Here is a 17,950-nt window from a genome sequence, read left to right as displayed (position 1 = left end):
ATGGCACCTTAGTAATTGCGATGGCCATTCTTGGTTATCTACCCTAGGTTGATTTGAGAGAATGTACATTTTTCCATGAACTTGACCAGGCTTCCAGTCCTTACTTCAACACTACAATTCCACTCACACCCATGACTCAGCTCCTTCTTTCTTACCAGTGCTCACAAAGAAAACTCAAAAAGATTGTTTTATTGTTGTTTTGTTTGGGGTTTTGGGTGTTTGTTTTTGTTTTTTTGTTTTTTGTTGTTGTTTTGTTTTGTTTTTTTGCCAGTCCTGGAGCTTGATCCCAGAGCCACATCACTTCTGGCTTTTTCTGTGTATATGGTACCGAGGAATTGAACCCAGGGCTTCATGCATGCTAGATGATCACTTGACCACTAGGCAACACTCCCATCCCCTCAAAAACGTTTGAGAAAAAGGGGCAGCAAACAAACCAGGGAACAGAAGTGCATGTGGTCAGTACCTCAGGGTGCCAGTCACATCACTGAATTCCATCCTTGATTCCTCATACAACAAATCATTACCTTCGGCGTAAGGGTGACCTCGCTGAGAGTCAAGATGAAGCCACCTGTCCTGAGTTACCTCGCTACCCAATATCGGAGCTGGTTTTCAAATAGTTGTGGAAACAAGCCTTCCCTTCTGCCATACTCCTCCCACCTTGAAAACCAGGAACAAATTCATGTAGCGAATTGGCCTTTGAAGAGTTGCGTTCTAGTGGGGTTTTTTCCCTTATGCAATTTTGTTGTTATTATTAAGGTGTTGTGCCAGAAGGGTTACCATTTTCATAAGTCAGGTAATGAGTATATTTCAGTTTTTGAACAAGGTTATACGTTCCCCCAGTTTTCTCCTCCCATTCCTGCCCATAAGTTACATAGGTTATTTTCCACATAATGTCTACAAAATAGAATGACTGAATTTGTTCACCCTTCCTCCCTCCCTTTCTGTGCCCTCCCTCAGCCCCCCAAAATAAAAAAAAAAGACAAACACCAACAAAAACAACAAAAAAGCATGTTTCCTGGAATTCATTTCAATAAACAGTATTTTAAATTTTCAGAGAAGTTACCCATTTGAATTCCTCTCCTAAGGGTATCCTCCTTTAGTCTGATTGTGTGTGAATGCCTGGAATCTTGTATATAGGCTATCATACCAAGTTATATTTTATATCTAGCTTCCACATGAGAGAAAACATGAACTGCTTGTCTCTCTGAGCTTGGCTTACTGTTCTGTGTTTTCTAAAGAATGCATTTGAAAAGCTCAAAAGAGTTTTCCCTTGTCTCAAGGTAGAATCAATGGTTTGGGTAGCAGGAGGACTACAGAATCTATTTCATTGTGAGCATTTGTTGGCACAGGGAGCTTAGAAGTGATTTGATGCTCTTGTTCCAAGGAGCTATAGAAATGGGGAGGCCAGAATTTTGTGAGCAAACACTGATGATCCCTGGTCTTGCTTTGGTTGCAGTGACAGCCCTCACGGAGAGACTACCTCGGCTGAAGACTCCACCCAGGATGTGACGGCAGAGCACCACACTAGTGATGATGGTGGGCTGCTCTTCTTCCTGCGCGATGGGGCGGCTGGGGAAAGCAGGAGGTGGTTATGTCTTGTGCACCTGGTGAACTCTGCTGTCTTCAGGTCCTTAGCGGGCAGGGAGCTCTCCATCTCTCATTTCTCCGTTCCTTGGAGAGATATCCTCCAATAGATTAGTCTCTGGATTTAAACCGTAGGTGAAGAACTCCAGCTGTTATAGCCCTTCAGCTATTCCTCACCTCTTCAGCTTCTTGTTTAGCCTGAGTTCAACAGGCAAGGAAGGATGTAGACCCCTTATCACAGCTGACTCCTGCCAGGTAGCTGAAGACTAAAGCAAAGGAAAGTTCATTGGAAAAACAGCAAGCTTAGGGAATAGAGAAGCTGGGTGCTGAGAACCCAACAGAAGCAAGCGAGAGGGGAGAGGGGATGAGGAGAGAAAGCACGCACTTGCATGCCTGCCCACTGGAAAAACTGACCCTTTGAAAAGATGTGTGTGGGCAAAGCTTTCTGGTGGCTGCACATCCAGGGGTGGAATGCTCAGTTGTCATCCTCGGGCCCCTCCGCAGAGTCCGTGATTTATTAGCATCTGTGCAGCCAACACATTTTCCCCTGCTTCCAGCCATTCCACACCTCCACTTCAAAATCACTTGGGCTCTGGAAGTCTCATCATTTGACAAGTGGCCTCAAAATCTTGTGGGCATGAGAATGGAATGACACAGTTTATAGAGCTTTGCATGTTTCTTGCTTTGTGGAGAATTCTGCAACTCCAGGCCAGCCTTTAAAGGAGAGGGAGGAAAAAAATTAAGGCGGCTTCTATAGATCTTGATGTAAGAAGAATCAGTGTGATCACTTCACTAATTGCTTTATGAGAGGGGGTGGTTGAATGAGGGGATGCAGTATCGGGTTAGAGATGCCTTTGAGAGGCCTTGTGTGTGTTCTCTTGATCCCTAGCAAAATAGATTGAGTCACTGCTTTATAGCTGAGAAAATGAAGGTCAAGAAAGCCAAGTGATATATCTGAGACTGTAGAAAACTGAAAAAGGAACATGTAGATGGGCCTTCTCTGGCTTCCTCTTCCAGTGAAATCTCTGGTCCAATCCATTTAGGAGCAATATACCAGCCAGCCAGAGCTCTCTAGACATGGTTGTGCTTTTAGGTAGTATTTTTCAGTTTTACATCATAAGTGACTTTAGGTTCTAGGTTTCTGGGAGCCTTTCTTCCTTCTGTAATCTCTACCTGAAATCTAGAACAGGTAAAGATAATTGATAACAATTACAAACATACCACAGTCCTGGCACTATTTTAAGTACTTTAACAGACTATAATTTGTTAACTTTTCATGATAGAGGTTAGCTCACCCTGGTCAAAATACATTACTCTCAGAAACTCCTTTTCATTTTTCAGATTTCGCTAGAATACTTTTCCATAGACTGTTAGTCACAAATTATATTTCTATATTCTGTCCCTTGGAAAGTTATTGTCTCTTTTGCCCAGAACAAAAATCCATTTTCTAGGAAGTAGTACTATGACTCATGTGGTAGAGAGAGGGCTAGCCTTGAGCCAACAAAGCTCAGGGAGAGCACCCAAGCCTTGAGTTCAAGCCTCTGTACACTAGCACCAAAAAAAAAGAAAAAATCATTTTCTACTGATAAATGTTTTACAGTTTACAGAGCAATTATTTAACAGAAAGGAAATAATGTATGACACGTTTGCTGACAGGAAGGGATCACAGTGTAAAGAGCTGCAGAGAAGTCGCCAGAGAAAGCAGTGTCTCCATGCTTCCTCAGGCAGAGTGGAAGGATTCCAGGTGGCAGGACAGGAAGGACAAAGGCAGGGAGGATGGCTGTGTCTATGAGAAAATCGGCTTATATAGACCACCCACGGCACATTTGTACCCAAGGTTATCCTCTACACTCTTAAGTCCAGCTAATTGGACTTTTCTTTCAACTTCCTGAGTCTGCAGGTCTCAGCCACATGTGTTTCTTCCTTTTATGCTCCTCCCAGAATGTGAACCCATTGAGGCCATTGCCAAGTTTGACTACGTGGGCCGGACAGCCCGAGAACTGTCGTTCAAGAAGGGGGCGTCTCTGCTGCTTTACCAGCGGGCTTCTGATGACTGGTGGGAAGGCCGGCACAACGGCATCGATGGACTCATCCCCCATCAGTACATTGTAGTCCAAGACACGTATGTAGGACCCTGACACCTTTGAGTCTCTTGGAAGGAACTCTGCCCCAAACTAAGTGGAGACTAGTACTGTACTATTTGAGATATACCTTCACTTCTGGCTTTTTGGTGGTTAATTGGAGGTATGAGTCTCACAGATTTTCCTGGCCAGGCTGGCTCAGATTTGAACCTCCTGAGTAACTACAATTACAGGTGGGAGATACCAGTATCTGACCTTTTTGTTGTTATTTTGAGAGAAGGTCTAAACTACATAGCCCAAGCTCAGCTCAAACTTCCCTCCTCCTAGATTCCAACCTCTGAAGTGCTGGGCTCTCCTCTCTGAGCCACCTTCACTTCCTCTCTTTAAAAGAAAAAAAAAAAAGAAGACTCCAGCCTGCTAATGACGCTTTTCAACCTGCAAGTGAAAATGGCAAAAAGTTACTAAGAGGAATGTGTCATAACTAGCTTTGTAGAGGCAGGAGATTGGAAGTGGCAGGCAAAGGATGTCAGAGAACAATGGGACCCTGAACAGATTCCCGAGAGATCTTGTTAGCTGGGCTGCCTACCCTGTGAACAAGTATCTCCCTGGCAGGAGGTGGTAGCTCCTATAGCCCATCCAAGCTGCCTCCCCGGGCCTTTACCCTGTTTCTACCCCATCCATACCCAGCAGAGAAGACACTGTCATTGTTTTTAGACCTTCCCTTAACATTTCTTAAAGGTTGATACCCTGAATGAATCTGCACCCTCCCAGCCTCTCCCTGGCATGTTCTGCGGGGAAGTTCTCTCTGTACGGCCCGAATGCAGTGGCCACCTGTACACAAACAGGACCCTCCCAAATTTAGCATTAAAACCTCCCTGCAGGATCCAGAGAAGAGGAATTGTGGGAGAGAAGGGGTTTTCTTTGTCATCAGTAGCCAGAGGGGCCGGGAGAGCAGTGGAGAAACCTGGGACTGGCTTGGACATTCTAAACGAGGCTAGATCTACTGGACAGAGCGTAGCCCGGGGCCATGTCCTGCCTCAATGCCAGCATCTCCAGAACCACCACACAGCTTCTCTGCTTCCCTAGCAGTACTCGGGACCTCAGCAGCTAATCCACAACCTGGACTTCTGCTTCCTTCTCCAGGAGGTGGTCCCCACATGGCCACCCACCCCAGGAAAATAGCAAATGCCTGGAAGCCAGGTGTCCCCTAGCCAGTCTTTCCTGAGGAGCTGAGGGTCCCATAATCAGCAGATTATTTATTTTAATATAAAGCCCTTAGGTTCCCTTGCCTCTGCCCACAGGGTTAGATCCACAGGGTGTTACTGCTGTCTCTAAGCCATGTGCAGTCATACGTGTACGTGTGCGTGTGTGTGTGTGTGTGTGTGTGTGTGTGTGTGTGTATCCAGGGGGGCCATATTGCTGACTTAACACTGCTTTTGTGTTGTTGTTTTTCCCTTCCTCCCTGCCTGCCTGCCCCGTCTCCCTCAGCGAGGACGGTGTCGTGGAGAGGTCCAGCCCCAAGTCTGAGATTGAGGTCATTTCTGAGCCACCTGAAGAAAAGGTGACAGCCAGAGCGGGGGCCAGCTGTCCAAGTGGGGGTCATGTAGCCGATATTTATCTTGCAAACATCAACAAGTAAGCTCTGCTTTTCATTTTCTGCTCCCCTGAACAAGTCGCACCACCCAGCATCACCCCCTGGCCTAACCCCTCCACCCCGTGCCGCTCTTGGGACTCCAGCCCTCCAGCCTAATGTCTGCATGTGTTCATTGCTGCTGCGAAGCAACAGGGCTGAGGAGACTTCCAGAAACCTGGGGACTGAACTGAGTCACACTCTAGCTGCTATCAGGCTGTGGCAAGGAGTTGCTCTATGTGTTCCTGCAGCGTCTCACCCCAGACCTTCCCCAGTCTTGTGGCTTAAACCTCGGCCAAAGCTTCGGCCACTTTATGCAACTTGGTTTTGTGCTGTTTCTGAAAGGTGCCTTCTCTTTCCCACTTCTTACTCAAATAATAGCCTTTGGTGTCTTCCTGACTCTTGTCTGTCTGAAGATTCAAAAGTCTTGTGTGTCTCCCATCAGGCTACTGTTCTGCCAGGTGGACTTATTTAGATGCCATGTGTCTGCTCCCTCATACCCACCCTGCACACATTCATTGCTGTGGAGGAGAGGAGAGCACTGAAACACCCTAGGAAAGCTTTGTCCCCAGCTCCTGAGTCGTCCTGTGACCCACCACTGTTTCTTCTCCCCCTTCACACCAGGAGAGTTCATTTTCCATTTCCCTTGTTGCTTTAGCCCTGTGTACCATTCTGCCCTAGCACCCCTATGCTGTCCTGCAGGCTCTTCCTCTACCCAGCTTTCATTGTGGCTGTTAGGAACATCCTGGGGTTCTAACTTCACGCACACCCAGCTGGCTATCTAGAGGGACTTTTCGCCCATCCACCAGTGTGCTGCTGCCTCCCATAGAGGCGTTCAGGCTATCGGAGAACTAATCTCATCTCAAGGGGCCAGACACCAAGTCCCAAAGCCTACAGACCTCTTTCCGCCAGACCCTGAAACTTGGCCCCGTGCCAGCAGGATGACAAGCCCCAGGGTGTTCCTGATGGATATGGATTGGAGATGATGTACAGTTTTTATTCCCTTCTGGCTCTGGAGGAATGAAATGATTTGCACTTTGAAAACCTGTTAACCATAGCCTCTGGACACTGAGACTGGAAAGGAGAATAAAAGATGCTTGATGTTTTTAAACTATACCGGATTGCCAGATCTCTTGGCTTTGTTCCAACCAGACGGTAGCCGGGGGAGTGTTTGGGACACATGGCTCTTTTCCATCTCTTTCACCCTCAAGTTCATGAAGTAGTTTATTCAGATCACTTATTCAATGTAGTTATAATTTAATTCAGACCAGTTTAAAAGAAAAAAAAAGGATTTTATACTTTCTTCCAGCATACTCCCCTGATGGGAAGACAAGCTTGTGAAAAAGTAAACTGTAGGCTGATTCTGTTTTTCCCCCTGTTTACAAGACTTTGTTAATTATAAAGCTATAATCATAAGATCATAAACCTATTATTTAGCTGGAAGCCAAGACTGGCTTGGAGGAGAGAATTAGATATTCAGTCAGACTATAGTGGGGATTGAGCCTAGGCTCTATCATCGAGCCACACCCCCAGCTCTAGGTACCTAATTTTCAGACATCAGATGCTGCATGCCATTGGTATATGGAGTCACAGAGAATGACAGTTAAAAGATGAACATCTAATAGGAAAGTAAGGTGATTCCCTTGGACTTGTTGCCTGCTGGTGTCAGGGTAGTCTGATGACGTTCTGGGAGGACAGATAACGTCATCATGCCACCTCCCACCTGCTCAGGACACCAGCTGCCCCATTCGGGAGCAGCAGCCCTCGGTATGCCTGTCCCTTGGGAGTGAGTGCTTTTCAGCCTCTCCACAGTGCTCCTTCCACACTCCTTTAATTCCCTGGGTGTCCGGAATTCTCCCTTCCGTGGATTTTCCCGTCGGAGACTCCACTCATGGAGTCAGCTCCCCCTGTCCCTTTGAGCCTCAGTCTAGATGTTACTTCTTTAAGTGACACCTTCTGACTCTCCACACTGGAGCTAGATGCCTTTATTCTATTCCAGAGTGGCGTGGTAGTTCTTGGTACTCAAGCTGCATCCAGATCCCTCCCCTTCCTCCATGCTGAGCTCCCAGGAACTTAGAACCCTGTCTTTCCCATCTTAGGGAAAAGGGTAGCCTGGGGCATGGCATAGTGCAGCCACTCTGAAATGTGTCTTCTCAGCACTTTTAGATTTGTGAGTCAGCCATCCTCAAGTGGAAAAAGGAAATCAGCTAAGGGCTTTTAAGGTGTGGCATTTCCACTTAGCTCCACACATGTACAAAGCATCTGTGCTGTACCAGGCCCTTATGCAGGTTACTTGCTGAATAAGGCATAATCCTGGCCCTCAGAACTCTCATTCGGGCAAGAGACCATAAGAGAGGTAGCTTGAAACAGTATCTGGACACCCCGGAGGAACATGGGAGAGAAGACGCATTCTGTCAGGGGCTAGCAGTATCTGGCAGACTACAGAGGAGGGCTCATTGCAGCAGGGCCTTCTTGGGCTGAGAACATCCCTTTTCCACTTGAGGATGGCAGCCTTTCAAGGCTGGAACATACCAGATGAACAGATTCATAGACTAGCTGCTGTGGACTAGGCCTTGGGTCTGTAATCTGAGGAAGGCCTCAGCAACGAACAAGACTGGGACTGGCTTCACACATTGGCCCTTCCTCGTAGATGACTTGACCCCTTGTCTGCAGAGTCCTCCCCTTCCCTCCTTCCATCTTCAACTCCCAGTCTCCCCTCATAGATTTAGGATCAGAGCTGCCCAGATGCTTTAAAATCTGATTCCAGGAGAAAATGAAATTACTCAGCAGCAGGCAACACCCATATGACTCGGAGTCTGCCAAGCTATTTCATTTGAGAGCCTTAAATGGTATGGAACAATTTGGGTCAAAGCCAGGGTTCAGCCCAGCACAGGGTGCCATAGGAGGTATATAGATGTCTTTCCACTATAAGCACCTACACATACTGGGCTCCCCCAGTGCACTGCAACCTCTTGAGAAATCGTCCGTTTCAAGTCTGCAGAAGAGGCAACAGCAGATATTGCCACAACCCCAAATACTTATAGTCTTGCTCTAATTGGACCAAGAGACAAGCCAAAATTTGGAAGAGTTAATTCTTCTCTTCTCCCCCCCCCACCTCAAACCCCCTGGTTGGTGATGGTGATACTTTTACTACCTGGAGCCTTGGGTTTCTGTTCACAGCAGGTAATGGAGTGGGTCTTTCCATGAATCTTTCTCCCTTTAGAAGTTTTCCCTTGATAAGACATTTTTTTCTGGCAGCTTGGTGAGACTCAAAGCCTGCAGTCGCCAAGTAAGTATCCATTCCTCTTTTGCCCATGTTGGGGACAGCAAGGCACCTTCCGTACCTCTCCTTTCAGGAGCCCCACATGCCAACGTCTGCCCTTCTCTCACCATCCTGGCTCTCTTGGGGTCAGAGCTCCCTGATCACTCTGCCCTCTCTGTTTGTGATTGAAGGCAAAGAAAGCGTCCAGAATCTGGGAGCATCCGGAAAACCTTTCGGAGTGACAGCCATGGGCTAACCAGTTCCCTAACTGACTCCTCCTCCTCCCCGGGGGTGGGGGCCAGCTGCCGCCCATCCTCCCAGCCCATCATGAGCCAGAGTCTCCCCAAGGAAGGGCCGGATAAATGTTCCATCAGCGGGCAAGGGAGCCTTAACTCTATCAGCCGCCATTCATCCCTAAAGAACCGGCTGGACAGTCCACAGATCCGGAAGACTGCCACGGCGGGGAGGTCAAAAAGCTTCAATAACCATCGGCCCATGGACCCTGAGGTCATCGCACAGGTAACTGAGGGACCCTGTTCAAGCAGGACACATCATTCTCCATGTGTCACTTCTACCCTGTGAAACCCCTGATAATCATGGCAGGACTTGAAACAGTCGTGTTGTGTGTGTTCTAGACTGGATTCAAGAACAAGTGAATATGTGGACCAGTTAAGACGACTCATCCAGCAGTCTACCCCCCTGCCTCTTCCCAGCAAACCTGAAGATAGCCAATTAATTCTGGCTTCTTATTCATAGGCTACTCATTTTGAAAGCCAGTAGTGAGAGTATTTGGAGACACTCCATTCAACCCAGTTTCAGGTCTTAAGACCCTGGTAAAATTGAAGCAGACCCAAAACGTTGTGGCTCAGAATCAGTGCTAGTCACATTTGTGCATTACCCTGTCCATCTCTATCCTTTCCTATCCTGAAGCTCATCTCTCATGCCTAGTGGGCAGATCATCTACCCGACATCCACCTCTGGTCTTAAAGACCCAGAAATGGTTCTATTGCCAAGAGCTTAGGTACCAGAAGTTTTCCAGCCTGAGGTTCCAGATACAGTGCAGATGAGCTCCCGGGGTACGGGGTCTCCCTTCTTGTCTATACCACACTGATGACTCTCTGTTTTCCATGAAATATCAGAGATCCAACCCCACCTCTAAAAACTCAACTACCCGGGCCACTCCAAGCAGTTCTCTCAGACGTCTCTCTCAACTTTATACTTTCCATTAGACCAGGTAGGAGCCATTGTCCTCACCCCAGAGGCTTGGCGTGTTTCCCTCAGCTTCATTGGTGCTCTGCTTAAGAAGATGAATCTGGCATCTCAGTACTGATCCTGCAATGCCTTGCTTTGCTAAGCCTTCTATTCTGCGCCTCTGTTTAACCTCCTGGCAACAGTCTGCCGTGCACCACGGGAATCCTTCCTGATGGATCCTTGGTCAGGCACTCTAGGATGTCAGGAAAGGTTCACAGGTGGACAGACCCTGGCTGCAGAGCAAGATTGGACAGGGAAATGGAGTTCTTCCTGAGGTCTGAGAGCTGGAGATGTCACTCAGTAGTAGAAACACTTGCCTAACAAGAGCAAGGTCTTGAGTTTGATCTGCAGACCCTAAATAAATAAATCAAGTAAGTAAGTTTTGAGAGTGCCATAGGGATGAGTGAAAGTGAATCACTGTGAAAAGAAAGTATAAATCTCTGCAGGGCAAAGGAACTGGATAGTGGGGGGTTGCTTGGAACGCAGGTGTGAGTTTGAGCCCCGTGAGGAGTCCTGTGTTGGTTTGGGTGTCAAACAGAGTGTGTAGAGAGACTGGCAGAAGCTGGTGGAGCTGGCGCTGCCCCTAGAAGGCAGCCGGCTTACATGCATACAAAGGGTCTTTGATTTTTGCCTTGAGCCCCGGGCTAGGGCTGCTCTTTGCTGAGGTCTGTTCACTGACTTGCAGGTGATTCGCCTACATGGGCTTTGGCTCCCCCTCCTGGCCTCTCTTGGTGGTGGTAGATGGAAATGGTTTCTGTCTGGACACTTTCATGGGGTGTGGGAGAGTGGGAGGAGGTATCATCTTGTTTGGCCTTTCAGTTCAAGAAAATAAAGATCGTACTTTATCTTTATAGTTTCTTTTTGTTTGTTTGTGCTGAGTGTAGTAAGGCGTACGTATAATCATAGCACTTGGGAGGTGGGATCTCAAGTTGAGGAGGATCTCAAGTTTAAGGCCTGACTGAGCTACATGGTAATGAGACCCTGTCTCAAAACAACAGCAGCAGCAAAGCAAGCCTGATGCCAGTGGCTCATGTCTTTAACTACTCAGGAGGCTGAGGTCTGAGGATCACAGTTCAAAGCCAGCCCAGGCCCAGGGAAGTCTGTCCAGTTAAGCACATAAAAACTGCAAGTAGAGCTGTGACTCAAGTGGTAGAGTACTAGCCATGATCAAAAGAGCTCAGGGACAGGCCCTGAGTTCAAGCCCCAGAATCAGCATATAAATAAACAAACAAACAAAAGAGATAAATACGAATAATGAATCTACCCATGACCTAATTCCTAGTTCATCCACCACTCCACTCCCACAGTGGATAAGCACCTTTCTAAATTCAGTACTTGTCTAAAACCCAAGGGCACTAGTTAAAAACACCTCGACCACTATTTCTAAAGGAGAGGGGGGAAATTATGGTTAAAACAATACATATTGTCCATTCCATGCACATTCTACACTTTCATATATTCAAGGACTTTGGCCAAGTAAAATAATCTGGACATTTTATCATTGGTTCTTCATGTCCTGTTGAAATTGGATCCTTGGGGACGCTGTCTCCATTTGCCTCACTCCTCCTTTTCCTGTTTTGCAGGATATTGAGGCAACAATGAACTCTGCTCTGAACGAGCTTCGGGAGCTAGAGAGGCAGAGCAGCGTCAAGCACACGCCTGATGTGGTTCTGGACACCTTGGAGCCTCTCAAAACCTCCCCAGTGGTAGCCCCCACATCGGAGCCCTCCAGCCCTCTGCACACCCAGCTCCTCAAGGACCCAGAGCCCGCTTTCCAGCGCAGCGCCAGTACTGCTGGGGACATAGCGTGCGCCTTCCGGCCCGTCAAGTCTGTCAAGATGGCTGCCCCGGTCAAACCACCAGCCACACGGCCCAAGCCCACTGTCTTCCCCAAAACAAATGCCACTAGCCCTGGCGTCAGTTCCTCCGCTTCCCCACAGTCCACTGACAAGTCTTGTACTGTCTGAGGATATAATTTAATTGTTCCAGACAAGGGGATTTTAGGGACTGGCTGTTATTAAAATCTTCCTATTTAACTAGGTTGAGGACTTCAGTGGAAAAATAGACTCTAAGTTGTCCTTGCGGGAATTAGCCTCCCCGTCATCCAGAACCTTGAGAATGAAGCCCTTGGTACCGCCTTTCCCTTCCCTTCCCATGGCCCTCTGCTTCCCTCATCATTGTAACGCAGCCAGCTACAGTGCATACTGTTCGTTCTTAGGTTAGTCAGAGATAGTTTTTCATTATCAGGTCACTGTGAAATCTGGCAAGGTAAGCCATGAAGAGGTGGACTCCAGTCTTACAGCCACCTCAAACCATAGTGGGGGGTGCCTTGACCAGATGGCTGGCTGCTGCCACCTGGTTCTCAGTGGCATCTTGTTTTGGGTACTGATTATAGAGAATCATATGTAGTCCATTCTTATTTTACATACATACACACACACATACAACACACACCTTTCTAGTCTGGCATGTATATCTTCTGGTCATAGACCAGTCTCTTTGTAAGTTATTGTGGCTTTTTACACAGAGCCACCAGGGGTCTCTATTTCTGTCACAAACTGTTCTGACTGGGTCATAGAACCTAGCCTCTGAAATCTCTTCATCATATGAAATGTGACAGGATGCGACAATCCTGCGATGTAGGGTGGGGGGTGGGGCTTGCCTCTGTTTTCCCTATTGCTGTGAGTCAGTCACTGGTGTATCCTTTCCTTTGCTCCATCCTGTAGAAGTACATGCACCCCAGTCTTATAAAGGAGCTTTTCAAGTTTTTTCTGAATGTATAGACATTTCCTGGGTTTCTCTCTTTGTCTCTGATGGACCATTTTCCATTGAAGACACTTCCATTGAAGACAGCTTTGATAGCTGGTTCCTCTTAGAGTAAAGAGTCTTAAAAAAAAAAAAAGTTTAATTGTGTTTATGGCAGGTTTGGGAAAAAAAAAAAAAAGGTAAGATGATGGGTCTTGCTTCCTCCCATCTTTTTAGGAGGAGGGGGAAGAAACTTAAAACATAAAATTAATTATTCTATTAAAAAATTCAGCTTTGCTAATCCAAAATTGTTCCCAATGGAAAACATTTTAAAGTCACCCATTAGTTGGACAAGGACACACAAGCGCGCGCGCGCACACACACACACACACACACACACAGTCTCTCCAGGGACCAACAAGGGTTTGGAGAACCCTAGCTAAACAGAGACATAGCCCCTCAAGTATAGTTTTGCTTTATCCAAATACGGACAACTAAGGGAACTTTGACCTTAGAGGTTCTAAAGTTTTCCTAAAATAAGATTCTAAAGGAAAAAAAAAATGAATTAGCTACTGTGTATTTTCTTGGCTTTCCTTTAGCCTTTCTTCCTTCCTGGTTCCTCTCCAAAATGAAGAAAAGCTACCTTCTGAGCTCCTACCCAGTCTTCAAACCTGAGCACATGGTCCCAGCGTCCCCTCCATTGGACTGCTCCAGACCAGGGCTGGTCGCTCACATCCCAGGCTCATGGGTTTGTAAACAGCTACCTAAAGCTCACACTCACTCCTCTTTTTGCACTTTTGGTTTAGCCATATTCACTTCTATAGTTCAGGAGAGATTTGCCATTCAGGTAGGAAAATTTCTGAGTATGGGTCCTTTTTTGGATCTGTGGAAAGCAACAGATACTTGTGACACTGTGTCCCCAATAAGGAGATAGCCTCACCACCAAGAAAACCTTAGAACTCCTTCATTAAATTGAGTCAGCCTGCAGCTGGCAGCCCACAATTCTGTGGATGCTGAGCCTCTGTTTAGTGGCTTGATCCTGTCTTGACCTGGGCTTCCCTAGGTCCTGAGCCAGGAGGGGGGCTTTTAAATCCCCTCCCCCTTGAACCTAAGGATCTGCCTCCTGAATGAAACTCCCACCTTCCACCTTACATTTCTTTTAATCCAACTGATCGAAATTGCCATACCTCCTCTATTCCTCTAAGAAAGTAAAAGCAAAGCTTTCTTAATGCCAATGCTTTGGGCCTGTTCTGTTGCTCTTGCCTTATTTCTCTTTCAACCTGTACATGACTTGTGTTTGCCATCCCCTTGGTCAGTGTCCATCTGCTGATTTGCATCATGAACTGGATGGTGTGTACCTGGTCACCTCCTACCCAGCTCTTGGAGCCAAGCTGTCTTCCTCATCTCTGGTGCTCCTGACGCCTGCAAGACAGCCCTGTCCAGAGGACTAGGAACCAACAGGAGGAGAGTCCTCAGCAGAGCTCACTGCAGCCAACTGGAATTGAGGTTGCACACTGTGATTTTACACCCAAAAGCCAAAAGGAGCTGGTCACCCTTGGCCTAAGGAGACCAGCCTTCCTCAGATACGCTTGCCCAAACCAGCATGATGCTTCCAAGAGCCCCGCTCTGCCTCTGTGACCCAGATCCTTTTCTTGTGTGGACTCAGAAGGGTCAGTGGGGCTGCCAGCATTCCAACTTAGAAAACAGATGCGTTTGCCGCCAGCAGCCTGTAAACTGGAAACACTGGTCTCAGCCAACCTCCTCAGGGCACCCTGGTTTCTCCCCAAAGAGATGAGCAATGATGCCAGCACCAGGATGCGCACACCGCTGGAAGGGCTGGTGTACGTGGACTTCGGTTCAGAAGAGAACTCCATCTTCCAGGGAATTGCAATGTTGTGGCGTCTGACGTCGTATGTCACATTTGTGTATAATGGTATATTCTTTCAAAATAGTGTTGCTACCTGGGATATTGTATGTATGCTTGGAGATGCTTTGAACCTAAGACTGTTACTCCACAGATGTTGGACTGGGGAAAATCCAAAGCACAACTTCAAAATAAAACACATTTTTAGGTTTCCAGGCTTTTGCTTCTGTCCTTTCTCCTCACTGGGAAGTCTCCTGAAATTCAGGAGACCAGAAAGAATTGTGATGCATCCAGGCTTCACAGAGCCCTGCCTGAAAACAGGAAGGAATGAGATGACCTTACAGCTGGCTACCTCCCTCCCCTACCAGGGCACAGCAGAGCTGCTTTTAGAATGTGGGTCTCGCCCCCTCAGCATGTTCATTTAGCCCATCTGTGGATACTAAGAGGTTTTAAAGAAAGCCATCTAGCACCCCACTGGCTAGTCTGTTGCCATGAGAACCACTTCCTTCAAGGAATCCACCTTCCCTGTGTTCAGTAAAGACCATTTGCCTTCTGTCTTTAGTTAGCTTTCCCTGCGTAGAAGAGTGAGGCCTCCGAAGTAGATTGGAAACATTGCCAGCTGTGACTTAACGGTGGCCAGAGATTCTTTTCCACAACCAGGTCCCTGAGTCATTCTACCCTCAGCTGACCCCTCCATCTGGCACAGAACAAACTAGCATGCTTTGGTGGGGATGGAAGTCACGCAGGATGCTTTTTCCTTTAGACCTTAGGTGTAGCAGAAGGCAAGTTCAAGGGTAAAGTCACTCCCACGTAACAACTCAACACTTCTGGGCGCTGGGCAAGGAGTTAGGGCTCTACTGTAAGTGCTGCCAGGGTGTACCACCACAGGCCCAAAGCCTCAGGCCTCCCCATCATGCACTGAGGCCTTTAAAACCCATCCTCCAAAGGATTCACTGCATAGAGGAGGCATCGAATTTGCTGAGTTCCCAAGATTCTCTAGGAGGGCTGCTGTGTGTATGGGCATCCCAGCCCATCGGCCATCTTGTTCCGACTCTATCTGACTTCTTGAATTGCATTCCTTCCCTAGGTGGGAGCAGGTATGCGTACATGTTTTTTTAAAGCAGACATCTAATTAGTAAAATACAAAAAATAAAAAACTAGAATGAATTCTAAAGCCTCTAGGGGCCACACATTTTGGGGGACAGAACTTAATCTAATGTCAGTTACCCTTAGGGATGGATTGGGTCTGTCACATCAGAGGGTCCCCATATTCAATGGTGATACGAGGTGCCCTGCCCCCAGGGCTGGCCTGGGCACCTTACACACACACGCTAAACTGGTCATCTCCAGCTGTTAGGCATGTATCTCATATCCCTATCATGCCCTCCCAGCCTACAAGCCCCTTCCTCCTCCTCCTCTGTGTAAATGGAGCAGCTACATTGTGAGTCAAAGCTGAGGCTCTCTGTCCCCTGTGGTGTGAATAGCTTCTCAGGCCAGAGCACTGTAGGTAAAGATGGCCTGGTATACCTGAGATAAAGCCAGGTCTTAGATGTGGGCAGAAGTCCAAGGCGCCTTTAAAGAGTAGCCCTAAGGCCCTTTTCATTTGAGGCCTCTTCATTCTACTCCTATATCCTGCTGAGGGCTTGATAGAACCAAATGGCCATGAACAGTGTGCTTGTGGAACACACGAGCCCATGTTATCTAGATAGAAAACATGCAAGGAGACAGGGGAATATGAATTTGGGGTTATCCAAATATTCAGTTTATGCATATAGTCTAATCTCTTCTTAATTGGGACAGTCTAGCTATGTTGCCAAGGCTGCCCCAGAATCCTACCTTAACCACTGGAAGGCTGAGATTACAGGCATGCACCATCAGGCCAGCAGAGTTTTCTTTTTCTTTTTTTCTTTCTTTCTTTCTTTCTTTCTTTCTTTCTTTCTTTCTTTCTTTCTATCTGTTTTGTTAGTCATGGGGCTTGAACTCTGAGCCTGGGCGCTATCCCTGAGCTCTTCAGCTCAAGGCTACTGCTCTACCCCTGAGCCATAGCCCCACTTCTCATTTTCTAATGATTAATGGAGATAAGAGTCTCACAGTCTTTAGTGACCAGGCTGGCTTTGAACCACGATCCTCAGATCTGAGCCTCCTGATAACTAGGATTATAGGTGTGAGCCACTGCCTGGAAAATAACCTTTTTTTTTTTTTTACATTCCTGGAGCTTGAACTCAGGGCCTGAGCACTGTTCTTTGGTTTTTCTCAAGGCTACAGCTCTACCACTTGAGCCATAGCACCATTTCTACCTTTTTCTATGTATGTGGCACTGAGGAATTGAACCCGGGTCTTTGTGCATGCTAAGCAAACACTCTTAGCACTAGGCCAATCCCCGGGCCCTCAGAAACTTTTTACTCTTTTTTCTTTCTCACATATGACTAAGAATCGTTTAGTTAATCAACAACTTTGAGCCTTTCTGAAAATACTGTCATATAATATGAAACAGGCCACGGAGCTTTTAATTCTAGTTAGAGAAGCTAAAGAAGCAAAATAAGAATGAATGTGCTTGGGTTGGGCTTTTTTGTGTTTGTTTGTTTTGCTTTTTGTGTTTTAAAGCCATTTTATGGAACGGGGTATAATAACACATACCTGTAAGCCCAGCTATTGAGAAGGCCTAGACAGGAAGATTCTGAGTTCAAGACCAGCCTTAGCAACACAAGACCATATCTACTTAAAAAAGCAAAATAAAACAAAAAGACAGACAGACTTCAGTGGTATAAAGGAGTTGTATAGGAGACCAAAATATATATTCCAAGAAGAGTGGTAGGAGGAGGATAATCCAACTGAAAATACCAACTATACTTTTGATATATGAGCCTGGAGTTTAGGGGAAAGAACCTATCCTAAAGCAAACTTGGGAGTTAACTATTATTGACAGTTGAAACAGTGAGCGTCCATGGAAGGAGATACAGATGAGAAAGCCAGTGGAAAAGGAGCCAGTGAAGTAGGAGTGAGTGACAGGTAGGTGTCATGCCACAAAAGCCAGGAAAAGGAAATGTAATAGCCCCTAAGTTGGTTTCCTGGTGCAGGATGCACTGATGACGTCAGCCAGAGCATTTGCTCCTGAAGCCCTCCACACGCCCACCCTGCCCTAAGCTTATTGCTTCCTCCCTTAATGCACTCTGCAGACACTGGGGATACTGGCCCAGGCCACACAGGGGTAGAAGAACAATACCTTTCCTCCATTTTTTGTTCATTTTGTCATGGGGCTTGAACTTGAGGCCTAGGCGCTGTTCCTGAGCTCTTTTGCTCAAAGCTAGCGCCCTACCCACTTTGAGCCACAGGGTCACCTCAGTTTTACTGGTGATTAATGAGGAATAAGAATCTTACCTCCTGAGTATCCAGTATTATAAGTATGAGCCACGAGAACCCAGCAACACTTTTCTTCTCTTGTTTTTGGGTGGAGGTGGTGTTGGGACAGAACCCAGGGTACATACATGGAGCATAAGCTCCAGTATTGAGCAATACTCCTAACCCCCTGGTTT

The 17,950-nt window shown here is 46.9% G+C and overlaps 1 protein-coding gene across 2 annotated transcripts in view; it reads left to right on the top strand.

The window, feature by feature from the left end:
- The window catches only part of Srgap2 (SLIT-ROBO Rho GTPase activating protein 2), a 242,591-nt gene extending 229,018 nt beyond the window's left edge, over positions 1-13,573 (top strand). For both annotated transcript variants that reach the window (XM_090341319.1, XM_090341318.1), the window contains exons 19-23: positions 1,457-1,536; positions 3,526-3,706; positions 5,154-5,300; positions 8,749-9,076; positions 11,392-13,573. In XM_090341319.1, coding sequence (XP_090197445.1) covers positions 1,457-1,536; positions 3,526-3,706; positions 5,154-5,300; positions 8,749-9,076; positions 11,392-11,775 — 1,120 coding nt within the window. In that variant the 3' untranslated portion in view covers positions 11,776-13,573. The remainder of the gene's footprint in view (positions 1-1,456; positions 1,537-3,525; positions 3,707-5,153; positions 5,301-8,748; positions 9,077-11,391) is intronic.
- Positions 13,574-17,950: the final 4,377 nt, after the last annotated feature.

Source organism: Megascapheus bottae, chromosome 10, assembly GCF_031878675.1.
Source record: "Megascapheus bottae isolate mThoBot1 chromosome 10, mThoBot2.hap1, whole genome shotgun sequence".
Classification (NCBI taxonomy): domain Eukaryota; kingdom Metazoa; phylum Chordata; class Mammalia; order Rodentia; family Geomyidae; genus Megascapheus; species Megascapheus bottae.
This window is presented reverse-complemented; position numbering and strand designations above follow the sequence as displayed.